Raw genomic sequence first — 26,383 nt, 5'->3', positions numbered from 1 at the left:
CAGCAGTATCTTGAGCAGGGCTGCCACACCAGCCTCAGCTTCTCCACCATCTTTTTTTCTGTTCCCCAAAAGGGAAAATGGTGAAAGCGGGTTGCTTATAGCTCCCCCTACAGCAAGATCCAGTATGGCAGGCAACCACCGCTCACAGACAGGCCCTCTGAGCCCTCTGTGTGGATACTAGAGGCAGCCTGGCAGTTTGACTGGCTGGAGGAGGCTACCAGCCTGCCCCAGGCTCCGCAAAGTACACAGCTGTACTTGAAGCAGGCAGTGTCTCATTTGAATAATGGTAGACCAGGGAATAGCTTTTAAATGGTTATCGTAAACCATATGATTAACGTCTAAGGACTGTTTATTTTTCCTCTGCGAACATTCTTTCAAGTGTGCAAATGGCTCAGTGTAGGGTCCAAGCCCAGCTAATCTGTTTGCTTTTTGTAATAGAGAGAAAGCAATGTCTGCGTTAAAATGTCACCCAGGGAGGCTTAATTTACAGATTAAAAGCTTCCTGAATGAATTTCTTGAAAAATGAGATAGTTTTTATCCATGAATGTTGCTGTCCTGTCCCTTCAATTCTGGGTTAATTCTGGCACATTCTGCACATGTTGCCTCCCACTTGGACCGGGCAGCTGGGCAGAGCCATTTCTCTCAAGCCAAATTGCTCTCAGGACTCCACTTCCTGAGGATCGATGGCCAGATGTGCAGCCTGCTCAGTGAGGAAGTGTACACTTTCAGCACACACTCCTGTGGGCCTCAGGAAGGCTCATGGTCCTTCTGACCCATGACGATCCCGGTCAGCAAGTAGGGCTGGCGCCCACAGGTGAATCTGCCCTCCAGGCAATCATAGTCCAGAGTCGAGCACATCAGGCTCACCTTCTCCCTGTCTGTTCAGGTCTGACTCCTGGGGGAGAGACACCAGCTGGCGTTTGGTGGTTTCTCTTCATGGAGAAATTGACCAGCTATGGGAGCTGAGTCTTTTGAGAGAAATCAGTCACTTCTCTGAGTCATAACTTTTACAAGACATGCCTATAATCACAGCACTTAGGAAACTGTGAGTTCAAAGTCAACGCGGGCTGTGTAGTTAGACCCTGTCTCAAAACACTAAAATCAATTAATTAATTAATTAAGCCTTACAAATCAGAAGTATAACTCCCACATAGGCAAGCCACTCAAAATAAAGGGCAATGGACCAAGTAACAAAGCAAAAGGAATTAATAATTACGACTTGCTCACCTGCAGTGCGCCAAGCTTTTTAGATTATTTTTTTAACTTGAAGTAATCACTTTAGTCACGTAAGGCAAAAATAGCCAAGATGGCATCTTCTTGGTCTCATTCACTCAATCACACCAGTCCATCCGGGATGAGCTAACTCACTGTGCAAACTGACGCCGTAGGAAAATGAGAAGAAAGCCGGGACAGCCCTCTCCCCAGTATTGGGAGTGACCTCCAGCTGGGACTTGAGGAGAGACAACCCCTTTCCTTATTAGTTCCCTGCTCCCTCCCTCCACAATCCTTCTTGCCTGTTCACTCTTCCTTCATACCTAAAACCCACTGCTTCTTCTCCCAGGAATCCCACGGCCTCCGCATCCTCCAGACATTTCTCCGTATTACCCACTGTCGCCCGGCACTGTAGGACAAATCCCCCATCCGCTAGGATGGTTAGTACCACAGTAAGCAGCTTCAGTTTTTAATTCCCTTTTTGTTTCTTGCATGAGCATGCTTATTATTAGTGTGTGTGTGTGTGTCTGTGTCTGTGTCTGTCTGTCTGTCTGTGTATGTATGTGTCTGTGTGTGTCTGTGTGTATGTGTGTGTCCGTGTGTGTGTCTGTGTATGTGTCTATGTCTGTGTGTATGCGTGTGCGTGTGTGTGTGTGTGTGTGTCTATGTCTGTGTGTGTGCGTGTGCGTGTGCATGTGTGTGTGTGTGTGTGTGTGTGTGTGTCTGTGTCTGTCTGTGTATATATGTGTCTGTGTGTGTCTGTGTGTGTGTGTGTGTCCGTGTGTGTGTCTGTGTATGTGTCTATGTCTGTGTGTGTGTGTGTGCGTGTGTGTGTGCGTGTGCGTGTGCGTGTGCGTGTGTGTGTGTGTGTGTGTGTGTGTAAGCACAGGTGATGCATGTTTACAGAGAGACAGCTGATAGGATAACACAAGGAAGATGCTGTTGAGGTGTCCTGTGGATTTGCAGAAATCACACCATTTCAATGAGCTGTGTTGAAAAGGGTCAGTGGTAACTGGCACTCTGAACCCATGGTCCGCACAGATGTCTTAAGCTACTTTGGGAACTGCAGAAGGCAGTAATAGGCTGATTTCGGTCCTTCTGCCAGTGGCAGCCCAAATGGGACTCGTCTTGTGGGGTTGAGCTCTCTCTTGAAGTGGGAGTGAAGGTTTTTTCCCTTCAGCCCCTGGACCGAAGCTGCCATTTAAAGCTTCCCTGTGAAGGCAGATAGCAACAGTGGAAGGAAACTCCTGCTATCTACCCAGCATCTCTGAGAGTCTTTGCATGGCTAATGCTTTAGCCAACTGTGGGGTTACAGAGGGACCAGTAGAACACCCCTCCCCATTAGCATTCAGGGCTGGGATGCCCAAATAATTTGGCTGCCACTTACAACTTAAAAGTATGATGTGTTCAGAAATCAGGACAGAAAGGCCTTCCATGGCTAAGTGTACCTTGTACTGTGTAGCACGTGCATGAGCATGCACATCATGTTGGAGATTATCTATTTTGAGGCATCTCTTTCTCCATTTTATGAGTGACCCCCTAGCTTTAGAAAACACAGAGCAATGTTGAATGCTGAAAGAAGCAAGTCCTGGTCAAACTGTCAATTCTGGACCTTACAGCAGACAGACTATCACAGTCCTAAAGGCAGTAAAATTGGGACTAGTGCCCCCCTCTAGTCTCTTTCTCCAGCTGAACAAACCGTGTGCTGTTTGTCCGTCTGAAAACAGCAGGGTGTGCCAATGCAGGAGCTACGCTGAGTACCAGTTGTGGGTGCGGTTTCTGTTTCTTTGTCTTATTTTGTTTGGTGAGGTAGACACGAGGGTTGAACCTGCTTCTTCTGAGTCTTCTCCACTTGATGGGGCTGATCCTCAGCAATTCAGTCTTCAGATGGGGAGATACTGAAGGCCGGATAAAAAGGAATAGCCAACTCAGGCAACCCTCTGTCAGGAAAAGTTGTGTGTCTTTCATGAGGATGCTATTCTGCATGTTGCTGTATTTTTTAATTATTGTAATGAGGTGTGATTGTCTATTGGTTACCCACAATTCTTCTTGGGGACTCTCCCCCCCTGGTAACTCTTGTCAACACTTGTTAATTTGACAAAAGGCTACAAATTAAGCTCTGTTAATTTAATGTTTTCTCACCGAGATCTAAATACCGAAAGAGGCCCAAAGCGCAACTGAAGTCCTTTGATTCGCTGTACTTTATTTTGGTATAAATTTACATTCATTATTGTTTTCCTTTGGATGTGTAGCCCTCAATTAGTGTGATGGCTCCATTAAAGGAAGCGAGACTTCGCCTTTAATTATTACAACAAAACACCTAGTCTCAGCTTGGGGAGAGGGTCTCTATTGACATAAGCAGAGGTTATAAAATTTAATTAGCCATTCCTATCAGATTTATGGCATTCAAATTGTTCTGTGTTTCTTCCCTTTGATCCTGCCTGTACAATCCCCAAGATTTTTGTTCTGATCAAATGAGAATAAAGCTTTACTGTGCAGAGGGAACTTCCCCTCTTCTTCCTTTCCTTATCCCCACCCCCAGCCTCATTTCTAGTCTCTCACTTTTTGTACCCCTTCTTTGTAGGCAAGGTCAGCCTGTGTACCCCATCACGACAGGAGGGTTCAGACACCCCTACCCCACAGCGCTGACAGTCAACGCTTCTATGTCTAGGTGAGTTTCAGCGACCTCTCAAAAAGCCCCTCTAGACAGCCACTAGGCCACCAGGGCCCATGAGCATGTGTGGGTATAATAATGCAGACCAATGTTCGTTTGACTTCCCTCCTAGAAAATCCCAAAAAGTTGCCTTGACCTTTCAAGGTAAGTGATTGTCTAAGACTTTAGGAGTTTATCCATAGAGAAACAAAGTGTCACAGATTAAGAAGGCAGGAGTAGGGCTGGGAGAAGCTCTGCAGTGAAGAGCACTTGCTGCTCATGAAAGAGACCTGGGTTCAGTTCCCAGCACCCATGTGACCGTTCACAACTGTTTGTAACTCCACTTCCAAGAATCCAGTGCCCCCTTCTGGCCTCCACTAGCAACAGGCATGCATGCATGCATGCATGCATGTGGTACTCCTATATGCAGGCGCACACACTCATACACATTAAAATAAATAAATCTTGAAAACAACAAAGTCAGGGCCAAAGCGGCTAGAGTGGGCGGTGCTTCAGGGGAAAGTGGCTAGAGTGGGCGGTGCTTCAGGGCAAAGTGGCTAGAGTAGGCGGTGCTTCAGGGCAAAGTGGCTAGAGTAGGCGGTGCTTCAGGGGGAAAGTGGCTAGAGTGGGCGGTGCTTCAGGGGAAAGTGGCTAGAGTGGGCGGTGCTTCAGGGCAAAGTGGCTAGAGTAGGCGGTGCTTCAGGGGGAAAGTGGCTAGAGTGGGCGGTGCTTTAAGGGGAAAGCGACTAGAGTGGGCGGTGCTTCAGGGGGAAAGCGGCTGGAGTGGGCGGTGCTTCAGGGGAAAGTGGCTAGAGTGGGCGGTGCTTCAGGGGGAAAGCGGCTAGAGTGGGCGGTGCTTCAGGGGGAAAGTGGCTAGAGTGGGCGGTGCTTCAGGGGGAAAGCGGCTGGAGTGGGCAGTGCTTCAGGGGAAAGTGGCTAGAGTGGGCGGTGCTTCAGGGGGAAAGCGGCTAGAGTGGGCGGTGCTTCTGAAGTCATTGTTTCTCCGTTGTCCTCTGGTGAGTAAGAAAGAAGGAAGTGAGGATAATGTTATGACTATAATTCAAAGATTTGAGAAAAAAAATGATGGGTGTTTTGAAAGTTCAGATTCCGGTTCAGAGTCTATAATAAGCTGTATCCTGGCCCCTCAGAGCAGCAGTGTCCAGTAGAAATTTCACGGGATCCATATTATAGTTTGCATTTAACATTAAGTTCACATTTTCTCCCCTTCCCCTCACTTTCCATGACAATATCACTTTAAGAAGGTCGCCCCCCACCACCTATTACCCCGTGGTGAAATTGTTTTAATGGCATGTTATATTCATCAGTCACACTGTGTGGCTGCAGTATTGTCTTTTCAACATGCTATGACCATGCCACAGCTACCACTCTTATTTTCTTTTTTTCTTAACTTAGCTTTTACATGTGACATGCATTTACACTTTATAGCACATCTCAAGTTGGACTGAGCACATTTGAGAGACTTAGGACACATGCCCAGTAGCCGTGCTATTGACCTACACAATGCTGCTAAATCCTTGAAAGTTGAGAAGAAATTATGTGCGCATTCATTCCTACAGATTCTTATTTAAGCATACATACACTGTACATATGTATCCCCAGGACTCATCTTCCTCTTTCTAATTAATTCTAGCTAATTTCTCAGCGACTGCTAGTTTATTTACAAACTGGTTGGCAGCAGTATGTTTAAGTAGTCACTAATTGCCCCTAATGATAGTTTTATTTTCTGTTCATCTGATTTTCGGTTGAGTTAATTAAATCGGTGGAGGTTTAGACTTTCCTGATGGGCTGAAGCAACCAATCCATTTTGATGATGCCACGTGATTCAATTAGCATGCAGCACACGGCAAGGATGCTGTCCCCCTGCCTCTGCCTCTGTGCTCTGTGGCAACACTGGGAGCCAAAATGAGAGAAGGGGCTGAAGATTGCCTGGAATGTTGCTTTTCCTGCTTGCAGGATGGCAAGTTTTGTCTTGGACACAGTGAGCCTCACACCCACTGAGAGAAGCAGGCTGTGGTGTGGCTAGAGTTTATAGCTACTCTGTGAATATTGTGCAGCTTGAAAGATCTGTTCCCCACATGTGCTATATCATCTAAATCTCAGAATCCATGCCTGTATGAGCTACATAGGAAAATGATTTTGTGTGTCCTCTCGGCTGGAGAAAGTGGAAAGGTTATACTTACCAAATGATGTCGTCACAGTCCCCGTACAGTGTGGGAGCGAATGGGAAACCTAGGAGGAGAGGGGAGGGGGCTGCTTAGGGTCCTAACTCCGTCCCAGCATTCACATGCTGCTCCTGATTCTTCCTCTTGCTTGTTTGTTCAGGGCATCCAGAGGTTGAAAGCAGTGAAGTAATCGTAGGATAGGGAGTGGGGGTTAAGCTTATTGATTGAATTATCATTAGGAGGCTAGCTGATGATTTATAGGTCGCAGGGGGTGGAGGAAAGGAAGGGGGTGGTGGGAAGAAAGGTTAGGGGCTGGTGGTACATGGGGGGAGGTGGCCGATTCCCCAGGTAGGCCAAATGAAAGACAGCTAGTTAAAAAGAGTACACAGCAAATTAAATACATTATTGTGGTAATGGGGCGACAGAAGTATAGGTCTATTATATGTATGGCAGTTACAGCAAATGTAGGCAGCTTGCCCTGCTCCAGAACACCCTTTGATATTTATTCTATTCAGCAGCAGGGCCAGGACTTCTCAGAATTAAGTGATGGGTCATTATACTTTAAACACCATGGAGAAGCCTAGATTGGCAATTAAACAGCTCTTGCTGACACTCACTTGTGCCACCCTGTGACCCCCTTTAGATTGAGATGTTGGAGCTCCGGGCCCTCAGCCTGCTAAATTGGGCAAGGCTCTTCTCATGACGAGAGCGGGCCCTGAAATCTGCCGGCTTCAAAGGGAGCGAGATCATGTATAAACCATAATGTGGGTGCACCGTGGCTCACAAAAAATAAGGCAGGAAGAGATGAAATGTTACAAGTGCAAGGGGGGAAATGAGAGAATAATGACAATCCTAATGCAACTCAAAGCAGGATTGTTGCACGGGAAAATGCATCCTACTGCTTGTGCATAGAGTCAAGGCCGACAGATGACATGCAGCTAACAGAAATGTGTCAACAGTGAAGCAAAGTGAGCGTGAGTATGAGAGAGGCCCCTGAGACAGCCAGAAACAAAAATTAGTTGTCCTTAACAAGTTAAGGTTCATCATTATATTCTGGCTTGGAGCCATAAAAGCAGACGGGGGTATATAATGAGCTGCTTGGGATTTTTTGAGGGTGTTTATTGCATTTCATGAAACAGTTGTCTGCAGAAAGGGGTGAAGGTATATGTACCTCATGGGCCACACACTTACCGACACGCATTTTTTCTGCTGATGCGCGTTTTTCACATGTACCAACATGTATAGAGGTCAAGGGACTCGCAAGTGTTTAGTTTTTATAGGGGCACCCAGATCCCCCCACCCTAAAATGTGCTCAAGTCTTGTTGCCTTTGCCTGGCATTTGTGTGTGTGCATGCACACAGGCAAGCACACATTCCCACACTGTCTTTCTGTCTTTCTCTCCGTGGTGTGTATGTACATGTACTCTCACACTGCAGGAAAGGAACATATGTGTCTGAGACAGTTATAGGAAGTACGGCCACTCTACCCACCTTTCACCAAAGGGCTTCCAAGAACATATCTTTTTCACTTGATTTGCTCGTAGCCTGGGAGCAGTGGGAGGAACAGGGTGTAGCTTGAGAGTTCAAGAGTTTGCTTTTCTTCCTTTCTTCCCCCCCCTTTTTTTTGGTTTTTGAGGGGACAGGAGTGGGGTTGGTTGTTAACACACACACACACACACACACACACACACACACACACACACACACAATCTCTCTGACTGCTATTAAGGCATGCCATTGTTTCCAAACTCCAGGCTGCTGCAGTAGAGGGTGGAATTTCTGAGGCAGGTATATACAGTGACTCTGGGACCCCCCAAAAGACCAACATTCTTCATGGGTATTTTTGTCTCTGTTAAGATGGACTGAGCCTGATCATTCTCTAATTTTTTGAAATCCCTTTTCAGTTGAACATTTGTTATATTATTTATTTCTCTGGTCCGCTTATGAAAGAACTCTGTAAATAAATACAAGATTCCTTTGAAATAGCCATCACGATGAAACCTCACCAAGACCCCTCTCTCCCCGAACCGGCTTTCTCAAGAGCAGGATGCTGGTCTCTGCTGGCCCCCGGGTGGCAGTTGTCCTCTTCTGGCTTAGCCTTATTAGAGGGGCAGCCATGGCCTCAGTCGGCTTCTCTTCACCCCGCTTGAGCATTGTGCCCTTCCCTCCTTTGCCCTGTTTTTCTAAACACTGTGTGTTACTTCAGTTGAGGAGGTGTTTTCCCACCAGCACAAACAAAACGTAAAATTTGTCAGCCGTTGGTCCTGTGGAGCTGAAACCAGCTTGTGTGTCCCGGCAAGTTTGTGTGTCGGAACTGCCAGTTCAAGAACTGAAGTGTGTTCTGGGGACTTTCTCAGAAGCAAGTGCTGTTAACATTGTCTTTTCCGTGATCACAATTTCTATCATTTACAAGGCTTTTGAATGATGTGCGGATAACACATTAAGTAAAAGTAAGAATCTTAGAGGAGAAAGGGCATATAAATCGAAATTCAATGCTTGTGTTGTGTCTCCCCATTTTTCTTTAAAAAAAATACAAATTTATTCAAAATGCCCATGATTTGTGATGAGAGTCACGTAGGAACTATGAGAATTTTTCTCTCTCTGTCTCACTCTCGCCTATTACTCTGAAATGGTGGGTGCAGCGACAAAAGAAAAAATGAAAATCTGATTGCTCTCCATCACCAGAATGAGGACTAATGAGGCATGCAGAGCATTGTCAAGACATGTATATACATTTCAAGCACGTTAATATTTTATTTAGCTGTCAGTACACAGCAAACGCTATCACCTGTCCTTCCAGAGCTGATCAGTACTTAGGAAATTGCCTTCTGAGGGGCCGCAGCTCAGGCCTCAGAAACCAAGTGGACGTGCAATTCCTGGCTGGTCGTCCAAGCCCACTTTTCCGCCCAAGTACATCAGTTGAATTTGTCTTTTGCTAAAGATGTTAAAAATCGTAATGTCTCATGTCAGTAGCAATAATGAAGGAGAAGATAAGCTTTAATGACATTATGAGAATCATTATGTTTAATTTATCACTAATTAATGCTGACAGGTTTCATATGCCTTGGGTTGCTTTCATGTGAATGTTACTGCGCTTTTTTTTTTTTAGTTGTGTATACACATCCCTCCTCATTCATTCATTTTGATTCTGACGATTTACACAGCTTTCTGTCTTCTAGGTTCCCTCCCCATATGGTCCCTCCCCATCATACTCTCCACACGACCGGCATCCCCCATCCGGCCATCGTCACACCAACAGTCAAGCAGGAATCCTCACAGAGTGACGTCGGCTCACTCCATAGCTCGTAAGTGCTACCATTGTCGTTTCATGCTCTGTGGCCTGTGTGATGCGCCGCCACATGGCCACTGCTTGGTAGCTTTCTAGCTGAGGTCAGCTTCTCCTGTCGGGCCCTAGTAAGCACCCAGTCCATATGGCCTCTGGCTTCCCTGTGAAGGAGGACATGCTCTCTAGCAGGTCTCACTAACTGTCACATTGCTGCTCAGAACAGAGATCTCCATGGTGTGTATTTGAAGAGACTGTGGGTTGCATTTGGAGCTTTGTTCAGCAAGCAGGACGGAACCCTGGAAAGTGGGGTCTACCACCCTGTACTTTCCCTCTACCCTGGGAAAATGTCTCTTTGCGAATTGCAAGGAAGTGATTTCAGAATCTCTCCCCAGCCTGGCCTCCTCCTCCAGCTGTTTCTGTCCCATGGCCCACGCTCTGGGGTGGGAAGGTCTGAAAGTAGACGTGAACTTTTAACTGCCAGGCTTGGATGGGAAGGAGAAGGAACGTGGGCTCTGCTTTGGGGGACGCTGACTGCGTTGTTGTTCATCACATGCTGTGTGTCCTTCTCCTTTTGTCTCTATCCAGAAAGCATCAGGACTCCAAAAAGGAAGAAGAAAAGAAGAAGCCCCACATAAAGAAGCCCCTTAATGCGTTCATGTTGTATATGAAGGAAATGAGAGCGAAAGTGGTGGCCGAGTGCACACTCAAGGAAAGCGCAGCCATTAACCAGATCCTCGGGCGCAGGGTAGGTGGACTGGACAGGGACAGGTGCCCTTTGCACCTTGTTCTGTAGAGCACTGCCCCCAACCCTGCCACCTTGAGCCCGTGTATGGCTTCCACTGGTCAAGACCACTGTGCTTTTGAACAGCATTTAGGATAGCCACATCCCTCATCTTCCTGCTGCAGATACAACCGAGGACAGAAGGGCATAGAGGACATACATGTTTCCTCTGGGCACTATGGTTAGTGCCAGGACTAGCAAGCTGCCGGTATCTGCACATTCTGCCATGTCTGGATAGTCTTATGCCCCCATAGCATCATGTCTCATTTATTGCCATGATATAGTTTGTGATTTTCTGCATGTCTTTCTCTCCCTGTCCCATGTGCTCTGCAGTGGCATGCCCTGTCCAGGGAAGAGCAAGCCAAGTACTACGAGCTGGCCCGGAAGGAACGACAGCTTCACATGCAGCTGTATCCTGGCTGGTCTGCGCGGGATAACTATGTATGTGGACCGCTTCCTAGAGAATTCAGCCTTTGTGGCTATATTGTGTGTCTGCCTGGACCCAGAGGATGGGTTATTGCCTACTTGAACCAGGCCTCCAGACCATTCATTCTGTCTACTTCTGGGACCTGTCCCTGACCCCTAACCAAGGAGCTTGGCTTTCAAAGTGACTCTGTTATGTTAGCAGATGGTCATTCCTCAGGAAGCAGGGAGGAAGCTGGCATCCATGTTCCCACACGGGATTCTGGAGACTGATTTGGGCGGGGGCGGCGGGGGTCTGTACTTCTTTGCCTACCTCTTAGAAAAAGTGGAGCTCCAAAACACATCCAAAAGGACTTGCATTCAGATTAAGCCCTGTAATGAGTGTGTAGCTTTATAGAAACCATGCTAGATGGAGGGGTGGGGCATATTTAACTCCTCGCAGGCCTTCCAGCAGGGCCTGTAGCCTCAGGGAGGAAAACCAGGCCAGGCTGTCACAGGAGCTGGAAGCCTGTTTCATCCTGAGAAAGGCATGATGGGAATATTCCTGAAAGTAGCCAGTAGACGTCATCTTTTGGTAGGGAAGATGAAATGACTTTGAGTTCCACAGAGGTAGAGAAGGGTGTGTGTCACATGACTCATCTGTCACATGATATGTGTGCTTCTGTGCTCTGTTGGCAAATCAAGATTGCTTGATTTTCTCTCTTGATTTCTTAAACATCATTTTAATAGGACTGTTGTTTTTACTACTTGCATTGATGGCACACAACAAATTCACTGTTCTGGGGCCCTCTATCACCCACTTCTCGCTGTTAGTTCTGATCCTGTATTTTACCCAGCAGCTCTGAGTTCTGGGCTTCTTCCCTCTCTGGGTGGGTGGAATGTCTCTTGCTTTGTCTCTTTGCTGCATCATATTTTCTCTCATGAAATGTCTCCTCCACCCACTCTGATGTCAAAATCAAACCTGCCTTGCTGACATCATAGGCTCCCTTTCCTCTTCCCTCTTGGGAAGGTCACGGAGGCAGGAGAGTGCCTGATGGTGCCATTGTGAAGATGGGAAGATGGACTCCGTTCCATTGGTATCCTCTTTGGAAGCGCTAGATCTTTAAATTTCTTTCCCCCTTTTTCCTCATACCTGTAAGGCTGGAGCTGGCTCACCTGGGCTTTCCAGCAGTAGCTCTACCCATGACCCTTCAGGCCTCCCTGCCCTAGACAGCACTTCTGGTCTTGAGAGAGTAGCCCTTATCCCCAGCAGATAAGCCTTATGAGCTCTTAGCTATGTGAGACCTTTCCGCTTGTCTTGGTGTGTGCTGCTAGGACACCTTTCTTCTGGGGCTGAAAGGAAGAGACAAGGAGTTGAACCCTCCCACAGACTATCTTGTGTACCCAAGCCAATCCCAGGTGACCCTTCAGCAGCAGGCACCCTCCTGTACATATTCAACCATATCACCTCAGGACAGCTGTCCCCCTGACTTCTAGGAGCTCACAGAGTTCAACTCTAATCCAACCCTGACTCCTTACACATCCAATCCTGGAGTCACCAAAAGAGAAGGCATCCCAGAGCAGGATTCAGCTTCTCTATAGCTACCATATCCCAAGGCATCCTAGGCATCTGTGTCTTCATAGGACCTTCACATAAAAACTGCCCAGTGCGGACTATGTGCCATTTACACGAGGGGCAGGGTAGACGATGCCTCCTGGGGTTGCACAGTCAGGCTTGGTGACAACGTCAGAAGCAGTCTATGTTTGGCTTGCAGGGAGTCATCCTGTGGTATGCTTTCTAGATTTTTCAGACGTCCACATGCCGCTGGTGCTGACTTCCAGTCTGCATTGGAAGGTGGCTCGGACAATAGGGAGCCGCTGAGGGGAGTGGGGTTGGAGGTGGGTTGGATGTAGGGCTGCAGGGACTTGCAGGTTCCTGTTTGAACATCTCATGACACACGTGTGGGAACGCGTGCTCGCTCCTTCCTTCCAGGCTCCAGGGAACACGTTTGGGGTCAGGGAGCTCGTACCTGAAGCTCTCTGGACTTTGATGGTGATGGGAACTTGCCCACATTCCTTTTTAACCAACTTGACGATGGAGGTTCTGCAGATAGCTGTGGCTCCTGGGAAGTCAAACAGGCTCTCCTGGGGAGATGTGTTCTGAACCAGCCTTTCTTGCCTTTCCAGCCAAGTGGGGCTTAGAGCCTTTATGTCACTCACTGCCTTAGGGAAGTGTGTTGGAGCGAAACCCCACCTGGCTGCTCAGACTTGGCCTGTTCTTTAGGACCCAAGAGAAGCTAGCTGGGAACTATAGTAGCAGCTAGCTGGCCAGGCGTCACCATAGAGCATTCCTTCCTTCCTATATTAAAGGTTGTGTATGTCCACTTGATTTCTTTCTCTTGCTCTCATTTCTTATGCTTTTTCTTTTTCTGTTACCTTTAAAGAGGAAGTGATCCCCTTATAGGTCGTGTCTTCTTCCATGAAAACACCATCCCTGTCCACTAGAAGCCAGTGGTCTGCACAGCACTTTGCTCAGTCATAGACATGACCTGCATCCCAAGTGTCAGTACACAGCAGAGAATTCTGTAGGGGACCATGAAATGGCCCTGGAGTGTATGGAGGGGGAAGAGGGGAGATACAGGCACCCTTGGGCTAGACCATGATTCTTCTGGCTCCTCTTGCCCACTCTGAGAAAGGCATATGGCATGCTTCCATTGTTTTTCCTTTGTGTACCAAGAAACATAAAAGGATCTGTTGTGTAGCTGCATGGAGAGCCATAACACATGGCCCCAGTGACCCAGACCCCATGCCCCTAGAGGGTAGAGCAGCTCTCTCTGAAATAGTTGGACCCATCCAAGCCTGACACAACCTTGGGGTTGCTACACATCATCCCTGTCCTTTTCTTTTTGGTATCAATGTCACTGTCCCATGAAAACCTTTAAGCGAAGGTGGCGACATTTACATATTCTGAAGCACACAGATTTGTAGGACCACAGCTGCCTCACACGGTCCAGAGAGCCTCCCTACAGCCCTGCAGGGGACAGGTGCCCCCAGAGCCTTGCTCGCTCACTTGATAGGGCCAGGCTGGCAGTGGCAGTGACTTAAGGAAGTCTCTGCACCCTTGAGATGTCAGAAGGGCTTCTATCAAGGGTCACAGACAGGACTCGGGAGAAGGCTCGGCCCATGGCTGAGGGCAGTACTTTGAGACCATTGGGTCTGCACTTTAGCTCCACCTCATTTTAGCTGTGCCAACTCAAGAACACTGCCTTGCCTCTCTGTGCCTGCTTCCTTGTTTGTGATGAGTGATACGGATGCACATGTGCCCTGTAGAATTGTTGCCAGTTGGGTCACGCCTGGCCCCTAATGTGTACTTGACAAACGCTGGCCATCATGTTAGGAGTGGCTGTTATAATGAAGAGCTAACCTTACGACAGTCCATAATTTTAATACTTGTTAGGAGCTAGCCACTCTAACAGCATGATAATACGCATTATATAGATGCCATGGTTTGCCACAGTTTGTCTTAGAATTTTTCAACTTCATGGTGGCATGGAAGCACACCATATAACCGTTCTACTCTCCACATTTAAGAAAGTATGCCGCCAGTGGCACAAGCCAAGCCGTTCAACACTTTTTGATAAGGCAGGCTTCACGGTAGATGACTTTGCCCACCTGTAGGCTGCCCTGTGCATGTTTGAAGTGGTCTGGGCTAAGCTGTGATGTCCTGAGAGCTGGGCATACATATGCATTTGTGAATTACGACCTCTGTGACCTCTGTGATGTGTTTGTTGGAGTGCAATCAGAGGACTACCTGTATCTAACATTAGAGAATGGGACACCGCTTCCCCTTGCCTATGCATGTCCACCCTGTGATTTTGAAAGAAGCCCAGGTAACACCTGGTTCTCTCTGAACCTTCACTCCCACTCATTTCCGTCTTGTGAAAGGAAGGATCGTACTGTGTTTCCGAAAGAAACCACTACCACAGAAAAACTAGAGTGGTTTCTCTCTCAACTAGGACAGGGAGGGAGGAACACTTTGGCTTTCATGGTGAGAGACTGTGGGGCAGGTAGGGCTGCTGTGAACCACTGGAGACTTCCAGGTTTCTCGGTGCCCCTTGGAAGTGTGCTCATCCTGCTTCCCACCATACTCTCCATCCCTCCCTGAGTCTTCCTTGCCTCTTTCTCTTCCCTTTTATGGAGTCAGATGCCCTGGGTTAGGTTGAAGATGGCTGAACCTACTTACTGGCCTCCCCTTTTCTCCAAGAAATGTACGTCCCTCCAGCTAGGCAGAGTTCAAGGGTTAGATTCATGGGTGGCAGACTGCACAGACGTGGGAGATAGGTGGAGATAGCAAGCTGGTCCCTCCTGGTTCTCCTGCCATGTGAGTCCAGACATCTCCCTGCTTGTCCATGTCTTGACCTAATTTCCTGCATTTCATCTGTTCATCCAGGGGAAGAAGAAGAAGAGGAAACGGGACAAGCAGCCGGGTGAGACCAATGGTGAGTGATAGTATTCAGGGCGATGGAAGGAATCCTAGTTGGAGGGCCAGTCTTACGTCAGGCTTCCATCTGGGGGAGGCAGGAGAAATCCAAGGCCAGGACGTTGTGGGGAACCTATCTTAGGGAGCCCTTTTTGTTTATGCGTTTTAATTAATTGCTTCATGACTGCCCTTTTAAAGCTAGTAACATCCATTGTTGCATGAAAAGCCCGTTGTAATCCTGGCGGAACGTGTTTTTAAAGGAGTGCCAAGCCTGTAACTAGAGAGCCAGTGGCCGGCATGCCTCTGCCGGGCTTTGGACAGCCTGCTTATGTATGTGTCTGAGAAGGGATGAGGAGGGGCCTAGGGGGCCAGGAGGAGCGTGTGTGAGTGCTGGGGTAACTGGCTGTTCCTGAATGTTCCAATGCATGCCTTTACAGTGGTAAATTGCACCCATTTTAAATTAAGGAGGTTTGTCGTTCAGTAGAAGAAACTAGAAATACTGCATAGGCAATCAAGGTCCCTTGAGAAGGCCAGGCTTTTACAGACAAACAAAAATTTTGAAGACTTTGTGTAATTTGTTCTTTTTTTTCAGAACACAGCGAATGTTTCCTAAATCCTTGCCTTTCACTTCCTCCGATCACAGGTGCTAATGTCCTTTTGAGTCATTAAAATAGTTGATAAACTGTTTTTTCATTTTTCTTGCCATTTATAGTTTTATTAACATTAAACACGTATGAGATTTGAACATCCTTTAAAACGATCATCTACACGGTTTCATTATGTTTCAGTAGATTTTTTTTTCCAGTTGCTTTGGTTGGTTTTATTTATTTTTTATTTTAACTTCTGTTTCATTTATTTATTGTTCCCATAACAGTTGTCTAAGCAGCGACGACAGTGGTTTAGAGCTGAACTAACTGTGCAAATTGAATATGCAGTATTTCTTTAAAAGAGACTGGTAAAGAAAAAAAAATGGAAAAAAAATTCAGTAATAAACCTCCTTAATCTAATGGCTTCTTCCGTTGCCCACTAAGTTTCCTCACGCCCGCATGCAATCGCAGTATGATTATTTTTTCCCTTTGCTTTTTGTTTATTTATTTTTCGTTTGTTTGTTTGTTTGTTCTTCCTTTTGCCTTTTATCATTTGCAAATCTGCTAGCCGTTTACTGACTCTGCCTGCTTCCATGCCCGCTAGGAGCTTCTAACACTTAACAGCTCATCCTATGGCCTGTTTACCCTGTCTTCCCTCTTAATATTAATGAAAATAGATTTTAAAAAAAGACAAACTTCCCAAAAGCTGCAATATCCCAATACCCACAACCTTTTTCTTTCTTTATTTCTTTCTGTTTCGTTTTCATTTTGTTCTGTGTTTATTTGTAGCTTTTTTTGTTGTTTCTTTTCAAAACTGTGGTACTCAGAAGAAAAAAGCATGTGATGAACTTAACTCCTTCCCTCGCTTTATTTTCTTCTTTGAGAAAAAGAAAATTGAGAATTAAAAAAAAAAAACCAGAAGTAAACAAAAAGAGGAAAAAAATAATCGAAAGAGCACGTTCTTGCCTGTGGCCGTCCTGTGGGCGGCTAGAACTGGATCTGACCGTCCTTGATAAGGGATACTGCAGCTTTATTTGCAACAGCTAATTTCACAAGTTGAATAAGTGTGATTTTTACCTTTTTTTTTAATAATTAAAGAAAGTTTAAAAAAAGAAAGAAAAATCAATATTTTGCTATTAGTAACCCGGTCTTTGATTTATTCCCTTTTTTATTTTTATTTTTTTCTTGTTTGTATCTCTCCCCCCCTCCCTCCCCTTCTCTCTCTCTCTCTCTCTCTCTCTCTCTCTCTCTCTCTCTCTCTCCCCCTCTCCCTCTCCCTCTCTCCCTCTTCCCCTCTCCCTGCCTCCCATGTCCTCCTCCTCTGCTCGCTCCTTTCTTGAACTCATTCAGACCTGAGCGCTCCTAAGAAATGCCGAGCGCGCTTTGGCCTTGATCAACAGAATAACTGGTGCGGCCCCTGCAGGTGTGTATAGTCTCCCAGATTCGCTGTGCTGGTTTGCAGCTCTCTCCTCTCTCCCCCCTCTGGCCTGTTGCTTTGTAGCTTTGTGTGTGGATCATAGGAAATACCAGGGAGCGGGACACTGCCAGTGTGTGGGCTCCACGAGGGATGTGCTTGTCTGCCAGCTGCTGCTAGCCAGAATGCCACTGTAAAACAGTGTGTGTGCCTCCTCAGGGCCGAGACTCAGGCTCCGGCGTGCCCTCTACCAGGGAATGTTGCCTGCCAACCCCCTTCCTTGTGACTGCCCAGGATGTGCTCATCCTGGCCTAGGTAGAAGCCAATGACGTCACCTTCTCCCCTCCTCTTCTCTTTCTCTCTCTCTTTTTATTTATTTTCCATTGTTTTTGTTTTGTTGTTTTGTTTTGTTTCTGGTTGTTGTTTTCCTTTGTGTGTGTGTGTAGTGTGTGTGTGTTTATTGTTTTATTTGATTTATTTTTTGGTTTGGCTCATAGAAGCCCCTTCCTTTCAAACCCTTGATGAGGGACGATTGTCGAGTAGAACCCAGATGATGCAGAGAACAATTAGTGGAGATCTCACATCCGACTGAGCACGACCCACCATTGTGTTGTATTTTTTTTGTGTTTACCTTATGCTAACAGATGCAAATACTCCAAAGAAGTGTCGGGCACTGTTCGGGCTTGACCGACAGACTTTATGGTGCAAACCCTGCAGGTACATGACCATTCCGAGGCCTTGGGAACAATCAAAGCCTTCTGTCCTTCCGCTACTTAGTGGGTCGATTTATTTTGCCCTCATTCGCATCTACTTTCCCAACATCAATAACTAATAAACTCTCATTCTTCAGATTTTCCTTGCTAATTTCATACCGTTTCCTTTCCCCTCTTTCCTCCCTGCTCTTGTGAAGAACATGTCCCTGGTGGCAAGGGCTGACAGCCATGACCTTAACACATGGAGACAGGCACTGAGGCTCCGGCTTTGAAAGCCAGCGTCCTGGAACTGGCCAGCCTAGTGAATGACGCAGAGAGCCACTGTGTCATCTCCCGGGCCTGAAGGAGTCAGAACTTACATTGGCAGTGGTCGCGTTCCGTGCACTTTGTTAAAGGTGTCTATGGAAGCGCATTGGGGCAGGCTTCTTAAAAAAAAAAAAAAAAAATCCTTTTTCTCTCTCTCTCTCCCCCCACCTCCCCTTGTTGTTTTATGTTTAAAACACTTATCCGTGTGGAGGAGCTCGTTAGCTGACATTGTTTTACAGTGCTGAAAAAGAAGCGTGGCATTGAATGGCGTGCACCAGCTAACAGCCTGTGGGCAGCGAGGGCTGCAGCGGGTACTGCAGCATTGCCTGCCTGCAGAGCAAACAGTCCACTGTGACTATATGCAGGCGTAGCGTGGGTCCCCGCATGTGTCAGATCAGTACAGAAGAGTGCAAATTGCGCCCCATGATCTGCCTGCAGTTTTCCCAACTCAGGGTGCTGGCAGAGAAGGTGTAGGTACTTTCTTCTTGGTGGAGGGATGCCCTCTAGTACCCATCTCCTTTCCTTTCCTTTTAACGACCACCTTTGGTTAAATTTGTTGTTTCTTTGTTCTGATACAAGCAGTCTTTGAATTTGGAATATTATGATGGTAGGTATCTCAACACCCCAAACACACATCCCTGTTTGTAGTGCCTCCCGCGTCACGTGTCCCTCTTCTCCATCCCTTGCCGTGCTCCGTGTCTAGACGTTAGATCAGATGTTCATCCCATCACATGCATGTCCACGAGCCTGCTGTGTCTGCTTCTCTGGTGCCAGTATGAGAGATTGCTGACCACACAAGACCCCAGGGAGTGAGGGCCAGGGAATCATCGCTGACGGAAAGCCACACAGATGGCCCTGTGCCCCGGAGGAGGGGAACTGGGCCTTAGACAGACACCCAGCAGCAGAGCAACTTCCTGTGAGCGGACAGCATTCAGAGATGACAGATCTTGCAGAGCATCTCCAGGGACTTCATGAGAGAGCTGTAGAAGGATGTTAGGTATTAAATCAGGGTGAGCCAGGGAGGTCAGGGACCTGCTGACCCTCTGTAGGTAAGAAGTTGGTTAACACTTTACGAATGCCCAGGGTAAGACCGTAGAACACCCTGCCATAGCAAGTCACAATAGACACTGTTGCCTGTGCCCCACAGTGAGGCTGGTACCAGTAACGGCCTCATAATTTTATTCCTGAACGTTTATTTATGAACTGTTGCTTTTGGTATCAGATCAGTTGCTGCAAACTTGGCCTTGGCTTCTTTGGAAGCTGGTCCTGACATTAACAAGGATAGACCATCCCCCACCCGGCCCTCCCCCACCCACCATCCTCAAATATAACCATCTTTGCTTAAATCCATAGTGGGTTATCTTCCTCCAACCAGAAATTTCTTGATACTTTCCCCACCACCACCAATAACAATTTTTTAATTGGGTTTTTATTTTGTTTTGCCAGATTAAAACCTTTGTGGCCTCTTTGTCCTTCAGCAGCTTGGTTCTCTAAAACACACATTGGGGCCTGACTGCCCATAATGCAGCATTTCTGTTGTCAAAGAGGCTGGAACGTCCCTGGACAGAGGGCATGAAGTCCAGCGGGCCCCTGACACTACCCAGCCTTCTTTCTGGCCTCAGCCCCTAGGAAGTTATAGCTGCCATTTTTTCTTCTGTTTGGACATTTTGGGTTTTTTTTTTTTTTTTTTCCTTTTTGTGCTATAAATGTTTTAGCAAGCTTATTCCTGCTGCTGGTTTGAGGGGGACCTTCCAAAATAGGATCAGGAAACACTCTTAGAATTGTGTCCAGGAGAAGCTATTTACGAGACACCTCTAAAAGGGGGCAGGCCACAGTGTGGAGCTTGGACAAGGAGTTGCCCATTCCCCTTCTGTAATGAATTACTGCACCAGGTAGGGACACTGGAGGGTATCTTGAGCATGCAGGGAAACATGCTGGGCAGATGCACACCACGCAGGCATGGCGGCAGGGGCAGCGGCCAGTAATTGACAACCCAGACGCTGTATTCACGTGGAGAGTTTGTTATAACAGAGAGGTGAAGAGAAAGAGAGGGAGACAGAGAGAAGGAGAGAGAGGTCGAGGGTGCACACCTCCTGGGAGGAAGAGCAGGAGAGAGAGAGGAAGGGGAGGAGCTTTTCCTTAGAATGAGGCTTTTAGGTCAGGATGCAGGGCGGCACCAAGGGGCGGGACTTCAAGGGGCGGGTCAGAATATTAACACCTTCCCCAGCTCTTCCTTTACACATTGCCATAATCACACTGAGGTAGATGCTAAAATCAATAGAACATTGAGAAAACAAAGAAATCAACACACACACAGAGAAAAGTGCTTGTGAATGGAGGCATTTTTTGACCCATCCTGGCGTGTGTACTCCAGCTCCCTTTGGCTCAGCCAGCCCTACTGGGGGAACATCACTCCACCACCATGGTCTCCCTGTCCTGTGTCCAAATGCTCCCACACAGCATTTCCGCATGGCCTGGAGAGGAGAGTGGGAGGGATGAGGCGAGCCTTAGCGGTGCTCCTAGCCAGTCAGGACTCGGTTCTGATTTATTTGGCGTTTAAGGACATCCTGACCAGACTGTTTTGAGCCCACCAAGTTGCCTCCTGTCTTCTTGCCCCGCCCTAACAGAGCCTGGAATGCTGCTACCTGCTTCCCTCTGGCTGTCCCGCCCTCCCTCTCCCCCCCCCCCTCCGATCTCCCTCTGTTTTGCTCACTCCCTCCCCACCCTCACCTTCTTCTTCCTGTTTTCAAAATGCATGGAGACCCTAGTTGTGAGCATGCTTTGATCTGCAGGCTAAGGTGGTTTAAAACGGAAAGGGTAAACTGTTGGTTTCATCCCCGGGATGGGAGCAGAACCCAGTCTGTGCCAGTCTGTCCAGGGAGAGAAAGGAAGCCTGCTAGACAGACTGAGGGGACCATCCTTGCTCCCCTAGAGTTCCTTCTGGCCTAGACAGGCCCAGCCCCGAGGCCACTTACCCCCAAACTCAGCCTCTGGGAGGCAGGGAGGACTGAGCATGCCCTCTTCTGCCCTTTTCTCCTCCCACTCTCCAGAGTCCGCGCTACGAGCCCCATGCTCTGGGCCTAGACCAGAAGAACTGATATTGAGTACAGCCCCATCCTTGCAAATGCCAGAGACACTGTCCCAAGGGGGGTGCCGTCAGATAGGCAGTGTCTTGGAGGTTCTTCCGTGACCTGTTGCTGGCCCGTGCTCACACACTTGGTTTTGGATGGTGCAGTACCCACCCACCATGGTTCTGATACTGTATTGAAGTCTTTGGATGAGCACATTCCCAAGTCTGAATTGTTTTTACAGCATTAGTGGGTTGATCCCCCGGATCACTTTTCCTACTAAGTAGGTTCCATGAGCCAGCGATTAATGGTGGGCAAGGCTTTGAAGTCACTTGCCTGATTTCTTGAGTTGGTTTTTCCCACCTTACTCTTTGATAACTCAGAAAGACTCTGAAATTCTCGTTCCTCCTTCCTACACAAATGGGTCGTAGAGAGGGGAGACTATGGTGCTGGTATAGGGCAGATTTAGTCTTTCTGGTTCAGACCCTGATCCCAAGGTCCCTCCTGCCCCTTCTTCCTGTCACTTCTCTGTGACTGGCTTGTGCTGTGCACTCGACTTCCTGACCTCAGCCTATGACAGGGGCAGGGCACCCCTGTGTGCCATTCTCGCTCCGGACAACCTTCTCACTAGGAGGTGGGGAAGCCCCAAATCTTTAAGGGGGAAAAAACAAAACCAAAAATATTAAAACAAAACAAAACAACTTTGAGTCTTAATTTTATCCACAACCTGCAGGCCATGTCAACCAGTTATTCTTGTACTTTTGAATCATTTTCTGTTTTTCTTATTCTCCCCTCTCCCCTGCCTTTGTTTACCCTCTTCTACCTGTTTTTTGGTGGCTCTTCTTTCTTTTTCTTTCTTTTTTTCTTTTTGGTTGGTTTTGTTTTTTCAGTTTGGTTTCGTTTGGTTTGGTTCTCCCCCACTCCCCTCCCCTCTCACCTGATTCTGACCTCTCGATTTGGTGTGGTTCGTAACAGACAAGCCCCAAAGCTCTCTGGGAACCGCTGCCTCAAGGTGGTGGTGTGTTAAAACCTTTAAGCCCCTGCTAACGCTGCCTTCAGCTATGCGGGCTCAACAGTCAGCATTCTGAGAGTTTCATATTGATAAGAGGCCACTGGGGAAGGAGCTTTCTTTCTCTTTTAAATACACTCAGACATCACTGGAGACTGGGGGTGGGGAGGGTGGGAAAAATCGGGAGGGCAGGCAAGAAGATGTGGTGGGAAAGGAAGGTCATTCTAAGCCCAAAGAAAAACAAATTATGTTAGTCTTCACGTAGATAAAACCACTTCCGGTGAATCTGTGCCACCCTCTGCAGGTGACTTCCATTAGTCTGTTCATGTATATTCTGGAAGGAGTGGGACCCTTGGGTGTCCGGGGAGGGCAGGGTGTGGGCAGGGCACCTTCATTGCTAGAGCAGACGTAGACGTGGGAGCCACACAGCCCCCTGAAGTCACTGCTTTAATTGCTCTGTGCCTGCCTGGCATGACTTGCAGGGGGACACCCCTTAGGTGACATCGTCTTTTCGTGAGCATTAGATAACTCTCTACCTTGGCGTCTTTGCCCTTTATTCACAGATAACTCTCTCCCTGTTTCTAGGAGAAAAAAAAAGTGCGTTCGCTACATACAAGGTGAAGGCAGCTGCCTCAGCCCACCCTCTTCAGATGGAAGCTTACTAGACTCTCCTCCCCCGTCCCCGCATCTGCTAGGCTCCCCTCCCCAAGACGCCAAGTCACAGACTGAGCAGACACAGCCACTCTCGCTCTCCCTGAAGCCCGACCCTCTGACCCACCTGTCCATGATGCCACCGCCACCTGCGCTCCTGCTGGCTGAAGCTGCCCACGGCAAGGCCTCCGCCCTCTGTCCCAACGGGGCCCTGGACCTGCCGCCTGCTGCCCTGCAGCCACCCATGGTCCCCTCCTCATCGCTCGCACAGCCGTCAACATCTTCCTTACATTCCCACAACTCTCTGGCTGGGACCCAGCCCCAGCCTCTGTCTCTGGTGACCAAGTCTTTAGAATAGCTACACCTCGTCCACTGTCCCCTGCTTGATTGAAGTGTTTCCTTCCGGTTCTTGGTTTGCCCTTCCCCCCGCTTGGAAAGCTTTTGTTTTGTACTCTTCATTTTGTGCCACCGTGGCTACATGAGTTGATGTTTATCGAGTTCATTGGTCAATATTTGACCCGTTCTTACTTCACTTTCTCCTTTTAAATATGTAGATGAGAGAAACCTCATGATTCTACCAAAATTTTTATCAACAGCTGTTTAAAGTCTTTGTAGCGTTTAAAATATATATATATATACATAACTGTTATGTAGTTTGGATAGCTTAGTTTTAAAAGACTGATTAAAAAGCGAAAAGAAAAAAAAGAGAGAAGCAGTTTGGAAGCACCCTCCAGAAGGAGTTGGTTCTGTATTATTTGTATTAAATACGAGCTTGCGAGCCAATCACTTTACATCTCGGTTTTTAAACCACGAGGGCACGATGGATGCAGTGCCATTTCTTTCTTTTTCTTCCTTTTTTTTTTCTGTGTGAAACGACTTTTATTGTGATGTTACTTGTTATTGTTTAAATGTACAGAAACAAAGGGTTAAAATGTGTTAATATACCTTGTTCCATGGTGTTGTTCTTTTGGGGGGAGGGGGACGCTACTCACCATGAACGGAATCCACGCTGTTGGACCAGTAGTATTTATTGCTTTAGAGGTTGCTTGCACCTGTACGTCCGTCCCTTTTTAAGTATGTTTTTCTTTTTTTTCTTGAAACTGTATAAAGTCCCTCCCCCTTAGCATAAGCATCTTATATATAACAACTCATTTGTACAAGGTTTTTAAGTTTATATATAAAATGTGTATATATTTTTTTGTTTCCTTTTTTTGGCTTTTGTTTGTTTGTTTGTTTATTTCTGTGTAAAACCCGGATGCCACCAAATGGACAATAATAGTTGCATTAAGGATCGGTAGCATTAACAAAAGTTGCTTTAAAAGCCATTTTGTAAAACAAGACTTGAACATTAGTGAGAGAATCTTAGCAGCTGTCTGAGCAGCCGTGGGAACCGCCCTGTTTCCCCCCGACCTCCTAGTCAATTGCCCTGTGCTCTTAGAACATGGACTGACCGTGTGCAAAACTTTTATGTGCCAAAATTCTCAGTGACTTTAGCTTTTTCCCCATTTTTGATGCTGTACTTTCTGTTCGCCATGTTTTGCTGTGACGTTACATAGGTAGATTTGTATGTAGTTTTAATGTCACCTATAACAAAATGTGTTTGGTAGCAGACTGTCCAGAAAGCATTTTAAATGAAGAGGTCTAAACCCTTAAGGGCCCAAAATTCTGTATATTAGATTACTCTTAAATGGAAAAAAAGAAAAAAAAGAAAAAAAAACCAGCTGCCACTTTTATGTACGCATATTACATACAAGTAGGTGGTGAACTTTAAAAACAAGAAAACCTAGGCATGCTGATGTTGTAAAATGCTGTACAAAGCTGAGACCTGTTCCTTCAGTGCCATCGTAGTTGACATGAAGCGATTGTAAAACTGTCTCCGGTTTTCTCTGGTTTATTAAAATGCTAACTATAACATTTTTTGTGAATACTTTGAATGTTCCCTAACAGTTGTGATGTTACTGTTCTGTTTGATGCTTATTCCAAGTTCCTTTTGAATGGTTTGGAAGCCATTTTTGTAATGAATAAATGTCCATGCTGTATAGTATCCGTAGCATGCCATTCTGGATTAATAAAAGCAACTTAGTATGTGCAGAGAAAGGCTGGTCACTTGCTTCTGTGATTTGAGGTGGTGGTATCTCTTTTGGACACTGGACTTCCTCTGGAGGGAGCTGGTGTAGGTAGTATGTGGTGGTGGTGGTGTGTGGTCTTAGAGCTTCTTGACTCCCTCTCCCCACCCTTGGTGAATGTTTGGTGTGCCATGCGCACCTGCTTTATGTGTGTCTCATGCAGTGAAGACTCCTGTATGCAAAGGGACTTTGGGGTGTTTTCTTCTATATCCCACTGTGTCACAGTAAAGGAACAAATGATGCTACTTTGACCATCACTTACTCATACCCTGTTCATTGCACAGTGTGAAACAGAATTTGATTCTAGAAAGTGTGATTTAGTTCACCCAGAGTGGACTTAAGGAACAGTGGGTACCATCTGAGGATGGTGAATGTGAGCGTGTCTTGACTAGTCACTCCCTGAGGGAGGGAGGCAAGGATGCAGGGTTCTGGTTTATCTAGCAATCATTGAGCAAGCATCTTTTTAGAAAATTGGCATCCCATTCACATAGCTGTGCATGTGATTTACAGTTGTGCATAGAAGAAAGTGATTCACACAACTGTGCATGTAAGGGGTCTTGTTCTTCAGGGGGCCCATGTTCTGGGTTATCTCCTGGAATGACTTCAAGTTGGTCACCATCACTGAGGAGGGAAGATCTTTCTGTGGTCACTGGCTCTCTCTTCTCACTGTTGGGTGGATGGAATATTGTCCATGTGTCTAGGACCTCTGTGCCTTCTGAGGGTGGCGATTTCAGCCATCCCAGAAGCCCTTCATGTGGCTGTACTTAAGATCAACCATGGTATTGGGTCAAGACCTTTCAGGACCTCTGCCTCGCCTGAGCTAGCTGTGGGTCTGTGAATTTTCTGTATTTTGTTTTTGTCCGGCTTTGTGCTCTGGGAAGGGAATGTCTGATTACCCTTCCCTACTGTATTCTGTATCCAGGGACCAGATTGACCTTTGAGAACAGAAATAAGAACATTGTGTGCTATTGGTGGCAACGTGCCAACTTGTCCCTGTGCTTTTTCTCATTAATCCTACCACCGCTGGTGGAAGACTCCCCTGCTGGCCTCTGCCTTATTTCTAACAATGGATTGAGAAATACAATATATCTTGTCCAAGGCCACAGTTGGTAGAGGGGGGAATTGGAGGGACTTCAGTGGAGACCTGGCTTCAAGCCATGTTCTCAACACCAAGTTAAACCTTCACACGCTCAAGATGTCCCTTCTCCCTGCTGGATATAATAGGACAAGCCTTCCTTGCTTCGCCTGAGCCTACCTCTGCCTCACCCACCTGTTCACTCTCAGGAAATCCAGCTCACAAGAGAGCGAGGCTCCCCTGAAGCATTGCTGTTCTTGCTGGGGGCTCCTGCTCAAGCCTCCGATCCCTCTGTAGACAGCACTTTCTCATGGCCCCTGTCCTGTGATGATAGGCCTTTTTTCTGTGCTCTTGAAGCCCCCCAGTCCCCTCACTTTAGCTCACTAGCTGCCACCACCCAGTGTATTACCTCCTCTGGAGGCTCTAGGGCACACCATT

The 26,383-nt window shown here is 47.1% G+C and overlaps 1 protein-coding gene across 23 annotated transcripts in view; it reads left to right on the top strand.

The window, feature by feature from the left end:
- Positions 1-24,841, top strand: part of Tcf7l2 (transcription factor 7 like 2) — a 194,910-nt gene extending 170,069 nt beyond the window's left edge. For 2 of the 23 annotated variants that reach the window (XM_059256339.1, XM_059256334.1), the window contains 10 exons: positions 1,562-1,664; positions 3,797-3,883; positions 9,227-9,352; positions 9,919-10,078; positions 10,448-10,555; positions 14,967-15,015; positions 15,589-15,639; positions 16,934-17,006; positions 17,642-17,714; positions 22,679-22,788. In XM_059256339.1, the coding sequence (XP_059112322.1) occupies positions 1,562-1,664; positions 3,797-3,883; positions 9,227-9,352; positions 9,919-10,078; positions 10,448-10,555; positions 14,967-15,015; positions 15,589-15,639; positions 16,934-17,006; positions 17,642-17,684 (800 nt within the window). In that variant the 3' untranslated portion in view covers positions 17,685-17,714; positions 22,679-22,788. Of the gene's footprint in view, positions 1-1,561; positions 1,665-3,796; positions 3,884-9,211; positions 9,353-9,918; positions 10,079-10,447; positions 10,556-14,966; positions 15,016-15,588; positions 15,640-16,933; positions 17,007-17,641; positions 17,715-22,678 lie in introns of all 23 variants that reach the window. The other 21 variants (XM_059256338.1, XM_059256333.1, XM_059256330.1 and 18 more) reach the window with 11 other exon arrangements.
- The last annotated feature ends 1,542 nt before the right edge of the window (positions 24,842-26,383 follow it).

This window comes from Peromyscus eremicus, chromosome 1 (assembly GCF_949786415.1).
Source record: "Peromyscus eremicus chromosome 1, PerEre_H2_v1, whole genome shotgun sequence".
Classification (NCBI taxonomy): domain Eukaryota; kingdom Metazoa; phylum Chordata; class Mammalia; order Rodentia; family Cricetidae; genus Peromyscus; species Peromyscus eremicus.
The sequence above is the reverse complement of the archived record's forward strand: the minus strand, read 5'-3'. Positions and strand labels throughout refer to the sequence as shown.